A 7,493-nucleotide genomic window follows, 5' to 3' on the forward strand; every position below is an offset into this window, starting at 1 on the left:
CTGAATGATGGGATAGAATGTACCCTCAGCAAATTTGATAATAGTATAAAAAAAAAAAAAAAGAGAGAGAAAATTGGCCAAAACACCAGAGGGTTGTGTTGCCATTCAGAGAACCTGGAGCAGAGAGTAGTCAGAAATTCTACTTTTCTGAAAGAGTGGTCAAGCACTGGAATGATCTCCAGAGCTTCCTCCTAACATCAACTATCCTGCAGTTCTGTGATTTTATTTATTTATTTATTTGAGTTGGCTGGGTATGATCCAACTCAGTTTCAACATAGTGAATCTAAATCTATGGATTATGATTTTTCACTCAGAGAGTGGTGACGCACTGGATCAGGTTGCGTTGTAGATGCCTCATCCCTGGAGGCATTCAAGGCCAGGCTGGATGGCTCTGGGCAGCCTGGTTGAGTGGCTGGTGACCCTGCATGTAGCGGGGGGGGGGGGGCGGTTAAACTAGGTGATCACTGTGCTCCTTTTTGACCCAGGCCATTCTATGACTGTAGTGTCTCAGCCAATCAGACCTAAGGCTCTGGTTGTGTTGCTTTACAGCCACAAACATATATATATATATATATATATATATATAGTATGTACAGCTTTTTATCAGCCTAGGGACCAAATGCTGCTACTTTCTCTTTAACTCATCAAATGATCGCTGTAGGCAAGTACGTTTTGCTGGCTAGATAGTGAAAAGATTATTCTCTTGCACTCTTCCTAAGAAATTCAAAAGCTTTATGTATGTTCAATATTTTTGCAATGTGAAGGGTTGTTTTTTTTTTTTATTAAATGGTCATCACTGCTGTTCTGTGGTAGTGATTCTTAACAATATGATGGTGTTCTGTGCTTCCTTTCTTGAAAAGTAATTTCAACATGTTCAAAATACAGCTCCATGAAATGTAAAGGGACAATACAGGTGAAAAAATCTTTGTATGTACTGATCCCATTACTGTTATTTTGTCTGCAAAATATAAAATCTCATTGCAGACTGTAAGATACGACTTTCAAGTTCAGCTATCTCATGTGTCTTTCTTTTTAGCTACAATAATGAAGTGAATTTGCTTTCTTATTCTGTAATTGCTGAAGGACGTGCACTTCAGAGGGAGTCTAGTACAGGTCAGTGAGGAGATACAGTTACCTTATTTGTCCAAGGAATTTGCTGAAGTTTCTTCCAATGGCCTTATTATCTAAATATTATTTTAGTGACACCTTTCCTTGAGAAATACATTACTTTGAGGTGAGCCAAATGTGAATGTCTACTTGCTTTCTGCAGGACTTCATGAACTGATTGCTTTTCTATTCACAGCATACATGCTTAACATTAGACAGAGAAATTGTAAAAACTTTATTTTTTGATTCTGCAAACAATACTGCAATAAATGCATAACATAAATGTAATTTCTCATAGAATTCCAGTTAAGTTTTAGAATGTACTTTCAAAGGGAAGGATATAAACCTTTCATACGTTATCACTTATTTTCCTCACAAGTGGTGACTTTAAAACAGCAATGTTTGTGGGAGCTGAGAAATATGATTCGGTTTCTATATTGGAGTTTATTTGATTCACTAACTTGCTGACTTCTACTCAAATAACAGGATGTTTAGGTATTTCACTGTCCATTTAAGCTTTTACTGTAATATCAGTTAACATATATTACTCAAGATAAGCTGTGTATAACTGCATTTCAAAGGCACAGGAAGAAAAACCAGACCTAATCAGGATGCAAGTCCGTACTGAAAAAACCAACAAGGTGGACTAACAATAAGTTTGAGAAAACAGAACCAGCAGCTTTTGACATGGCTAAGAGGTCACCAAATAACCAGTAGGCCATCTCTGTCTGCCTGCCCCTTATACCTTGCTAAAAACAGCTATTGAAGTTCTGTATCTTTTTATCGGCACAATCACAGCAGGACTAATGCATTCAGAAAAACAGAAGTTGCTCTTCTAATTTTCTGTTTTGCTATGAGAGAGTTTAAGCAGTCGTCACCCTTTAAAACACCAGAGATTAAAAATGTGATTCTGATCTTGCGTTACTCGAATAATCCTTGAATCAAAGCTAAGGATTTGATCATCTGCCTGCTTACAGATAAGTACCATATTGCATCACACTATGGTGAAACCAGGGCACTTGACTCTCACAGCCAAGTGTCCCAAAAGGGCATTGCATCTTATGTTGCGTGTGTGCAACTCTTTCTGAAAAGTTTCATTGGTACAGTCTTTAGTTAGGATTCCTGATGTCCAGGATAGGCTTTCAAAATGAGACCTGGGACACAAAACTCAAAATCAATTGCTGATAAAGGCACTTCATGCCAGTGTAAGGAAGCTTGCTGATTTATGATCTTGCTTAGGCAAAACAGAAGTTTAAGCCTTTGTTACAGTCACCAAAGAAGATGGGAAGACCATTCAGTAGACTATTGGCTACTGGGATATGATGCACTGTCTCTCCCTTCGTGATTTCCTAAGAAAAATATTTAGCGTGTGTCTATGTCTCAAACTGAAAAATTAATATATATAAATGATCAGAATTTTGGAACTTCTGGATCTTAAGATAAGCTCTAAATATAATGAATTACCATTGCAAGACACACTGCAACCTTCAGGATATTGATAACAAAATTTCATGTTTTCCACCTGACCAACCGATGATCATCTTTTGTATTCAAGTAATTTTCTTCGCCGTATTAACAGACACTAAAATATAGATTCAAATGTCTAATAACATTTTGACCTTTTTGTTTTTCATGGTTCCGTAGCCTATCATTCCAATGTATACTCAAAATGTCCGGGAGGGATACAGGATGTTTAAAGAACGAAGTAAGAACTTTAAAATATACTTCAAACATTTGGAATGTTTCATCCACTTTCCTCCTAGACTTTGCTTTTCAGACTTCTGCTTCCTTTAGATTCTTTAACATGCTCATTGCAGGTCACAGGTATCTCAAATATTAACTGATTGTGTTGTGCAATTTCATTCTCTGATGCAGTTTTATTTCAGTGATCTATTAATTCTATCAAGCTTTGTGTTGGTGAACAGCTGCCTTAATCCTGTCATTTGTTCTTGATTGCCAAGTGAAGTGTGCATTTTTAAGGAATCTTCAAAATCCATCAGATTTCAAGCTTGCATTGTGTTGTCTATGTCTATAACTCACTTATTCCTTCTCTCCAGGATTTTTCAGACAACTGTATGAAAGTACTCGATTGCCATTCACTCCTCCATACGGAGGACTTCCAGTTAAATTTCGCACATACATAGGAGAGCCGATACCTTATGATCCGAATATAACTACAGATGAATTGGTTGAAAAGGTAAGTTAGCTCTCCTTGCAATCATAGGTAGGGTTTGCTCCTAGCAGTTTAGGAGGCTGCATGCAAAACTCGTACTAAGACTTTATTTATGCTTATTCTTGGCTTTTAGAAGAATGCTATTATATTTACCTGTATAAGTGAAATTTAAAGTTCCCATGGAACTTGACTTGCTTATCTCAGTCAGGTCTAGTTGACCTCTGTCTGATGTTGCCTTGGAAAGAGCCAGGAAAAGTTTAGTTACCTTTTACTTATATTAGCATGATGCATTGCCATCGCTCTGCAGTACAGTAGATCTGTACAGTAGATCACTGTAGTATTTGGCTCTCTTGAGTTTAAATAGTTAAGAAAAACAAGGAGAGATTATTTTCTATCCCTAGCAGAAATACATAATTTGCATTATCTATGAATTTATGCATTCTCATCACAAATTTGCATTTGAACCTTATGTAAATTTTAACAGTGTTTAGTTATTGTCTTACTGCGTGTATGCTGAATATGATAAACTTACAGAAGAATTCATGTTGGGAAGGATGTATGGAATTCCCAAGCCTGTTTTCAACACTGCCAGCTATGAAATCAGACTAGGTTAGTGAGCCTGGAAGTTGCATAAGTTTAATATCCGTATGTGTAGAGGCTACTTGAACTTAGTAACTCTCAGGTTTCATATGTCTCAGCAATTTGAGCCTAACCAAACTGCAATCAGTGTTTTTATTCCTTTCATTTCAAAATAAACCATTGTTAGGATAGCTAACTAATATAAAAGACAACTTTTTTCTTAACTTAGATCTATGTGTGAATTTCCCAATACCTCTTAAAACTGACAAGAAGCCAGTGATTGTACTGTTCCTTATCAGTGGGTATGTAAAGGTCAACTTTCTCCTCTCTTTTCAGACAAAGACTGCAGTCCAGGCTCTAATAAAGAAGCACCAAACAATCCCAGGCAGCATATGGAAGGCTTTATTGGACAGATTTGATAAGCATTGTAAAACTGATTAGAATACTTAAGTTTATTTTACTGTTTTTACAGCATGCAGTAAAAGACAATGTCCTACAGCAGCGATGACTAATTGATGTTTAACCAGTTTAATTTACAAGCTTCTATAATCAACAGAAGAAAACAAAGAACCTCTTGAAGATTTCCCCTGTTTAAGCTCTCTTGCTCTTTGAGAATATTCTTGAAGTCAGGAAGAGTGGGCCCTTCAATTAGAAAACTAACATATAATGGGCAATGCAAGTACAAAATTTCCCAAACGGAGATCATGCAGTCAGTTTGTGACAGGTTCCTAAAACAAATATTTACATGCATCCAATGGGCTCAAAAGGTTTGCCTGGTTCTGTGGGTTTTAAGAGTTTTGTTTTTAAGCCAGGTATTAGACTTATACAACACAGCAGCTTAATGGCTCAGTGTCCTTAAAGGTAAGAATCCTGCATCCAACATTTTGCTCTGATGGAGAGAAGTCTTCTATCCCCTTGGTACAGTGAAGGGAGAGATCCCCTCCCTTTTTATAAGATGAAAAAATCTGGCTTACTCTGGAGAAGAAATTAACAGTGACAGAAATTCCTGATTCAGATTCTAACTACAGTTTGACGAAAAAATTAAAGTTTCATACTCTCAAATCAGGAAAAAAGAGCTTCAATTAAGTGTAGTGCTATGCAAATACACGTAGTAGTACTTTCAAGTCTGTGTTGGTACATTCATGCACTATTGCACCATGCAGTACGGATACAGTGCTGCTTGGAAAGTGGATGTGCCAGCAGTGTCATTTTCCTAATAGTGCTTTCAGAATACTGAATCTTGTAAAACAGAATGTGTTTTTACAAGCTAGGGAATGTTACTATTGTTGGGAGTGGGAGAGCTTTGTGCAATTCATTAAAATTAATTCATTAAAAGCAACAAAGTCTGTTAACTTTGGACATGAAGGAAGGTCATTTTTTGTGCCTCAGTATTTTTTCTTGTGCTTTTTTAATACCTACATAATCTTTTCCCTCAACGTCCTAAAATTTTATGTAGCATCTAAGAAAATGCCTACTGTCACTAGAAATCTAAATGTACTCTTTGGATTAAAATAAACTTCTCCTCTTCCTGTATTCCTTCTCCATAAATATTTCTTGCACATCAGAAGAAGGGAGCAGAATGGACAGATGAGTATACCTTGAAGACTTTTTTTCCCTTAAGAAAAAAGAAAATAATCTTGTCCTGAAAAAAGCTCAGATCTGTTCAAAGACAAGAATGTTTACTTGAACAGCTTAACTATAATTGCAGTACGCAAGCAGAAGGATTTTTCTCTCAGCAGAGACAAAACTCGAGCAAATTGAGATGCTGACTAGTATGCCTGGACATGAATAGGAATTCAGACCATTAAGTCTCATGTAACTTACACCAACAATGTAAGCTAAAATTCCAAGCCTCAGCTTAACGTAAATGAGAGAAGCAACTAAAAGAAAGGGCAAATACTAAAATGAATACAGATGATGAAGCAATAGTAATGAGGAGTAAGTGGATCTGAAAGCATTCCTTGTGTCACAGAAACTTTGCAGAAGGATGAGACAGCATCATTCTCTGACTGTCATATTCCATTCTCCAAGCACGTTAGCACAATCAGTTGATACACTTCCGTCACCTGTATTTTGGATGTTACACAACCTTTCAGACTCCACGTGCACGGATACCTGACTGTGCTGCAACTTGGAATAAAGCACTACTAGCCTTGGAGAGAGGATATGTGATCCAAAACAGCGGTTATCTTTCAAAGAAGGGATTTGAGCCTGGATCTTCTATATCAGACAGCTCTTAACAGTTTGTTCAGAAAGTTCAAGGCTTTTCTGGGCCTCTTCATCTTATAACTGCATCCCAATATTATTTGCGTCTGATCTGAAGTGTGTGAAACTGAATTTCTATAGGTTTTCTTCTAACACAATTGTCTTGAGAGTATTTACTGGGTTCTCAAGGTGATGGACATGACAAATACGTCATTTAGAGATGTAATTTGTTTTGAATAAAGAATAAGACACTGATTTTTCTCATATGAAAAAAGAATTTAAACCATTTTTCCTCAGAAATATGTTAGAATACCTCACAGTATAGAATTCTAATATAGAACTGCACTAATGCAGAAACTAGAACTTGAAGCTGATATTATAGGAACTAGCAGAAAGAGGAGCTTCTTTTCATACAATTTAATTGCCTATCAAATTACTTCCCTACAATGCAAATTACCTTGTCTGTAATACATTAAAAAGAAAAATAGTAAATGCAGGTGACCTCTGCTTGCCTTAAAACCTAAGACATATTTATAACACGTTTGCTATAGTTTGCTTAATAAACCATGCAAGGAAATCCTGTTTGTTAACATTTTGTGCTCAATCTACAAGATGCTACACTGGGGACAAACATAATACTGAAACCCTGAAAAAAATATTTGACAATAAAGTTACAAAAATGCACAACTGCAGAACCCCAGCTCAGAATTCCAATAAATTGCGTACATGTAAAAGGCAGTCAAAAAAACATGACAAAAATCTGCAGTTTGCAGCCAAATGATATTACCTAAGGTTGATGCCAAACAGTGCAGTTTTGAAAATTATTAAATTTCAGTCCAGCTGGTACAGTAGCTAAATGAGCATGTATGTCTGGAACCAAGCCTGGTGTAACTTCAATATCCCCTTATTTGTTAGATTTATTTGTGTTTTTGTCTTTTTTTTTTAAACATGCAAGTTAGATCCAGAAATCATATCCAAAGCTGCAAGACACTGAGGTCTTTGTTAACAATGCTGAAAACATCATGTCCAAAATGCAGAGTTTCAGGAATACTAAATTCAGTCAGATACTGCACAGAGTGACTTTAGAAGCAGAGTATCAGAGCTAAAGCTGCTTGACTCCAGCTATGCTTAAAGCCAAAGCTATGTCATGGATATACGGTTGGACAGCACTATGTAAGACTATGGTTTGAATTCCTACTCCTGTCCTGGCATATTACGTAGCAGGCATACATTAAATATATATATATATATATATTTTTCTCCTGGTTCATTTTGGACATTACAATGGGTACCTGTGGGGACTTCTTTGCTTTTGGGTAGTTAACCCCAAGGGACCATGAAGGCTGTGTCATCCGAAGGAGTTTTCATAGAGAAACACTGTCTCCAAGTGTTGGTGGGGAGAGGCAGCTCTGCATCTCGAGCACTGCAT

General features: G+C 36.7%; 1 protein-coding gene across 3 annotated transcripts in view; it reads left to right on the top strand.

The window, feature by feature from the left end:
- The window catches only part of LOC125690287 (transmembrane protein 68-like), a 48,820-nt gene extending 43,609 nt beyond the window's left edge, over window positions 1-5,211 (top strand). For all 3 annotated transcript variants that reach the window (XM_048938442.1, XM_048938439.1, XM_048938441.1), the window contains exons 5-7: window positions 2,752-2,812; window positions 3,165-3,304; window positions 4,196-5,211. In XM_048938442.1, coding sequence (XP_048794399.1) covers window positions 2,752-2,812; window positions 3,165-3,304; window positions 4,196-4,300 — 306 coding nt within the window. In that variant the 3' untranslated portion in view covers window positions 4,301-5,211. The remainder of the gene's footprint in view (window positions 1-2,751; window positions 2,813-3,164; window positions 3,305-4,195) is intronic.
- Window positions 5,212-7,493: the final 2,282 nt, after the last annotated feature.

Source organism: Lagopus muta, chromosome 3, assembly GCF_023343835.1.
Source record: "Lagopus muta isolate bLagMut1 chromosome 3, bLagMut1 primary, whole genome shotgun sequence".
Classification (NCBI taxonomy): domain Eukaryota; kingdom Metazoa; phylum Chordata; class Aves; order Galliformes; family Phasianidae; genus Lagopus; species Lagopus muta.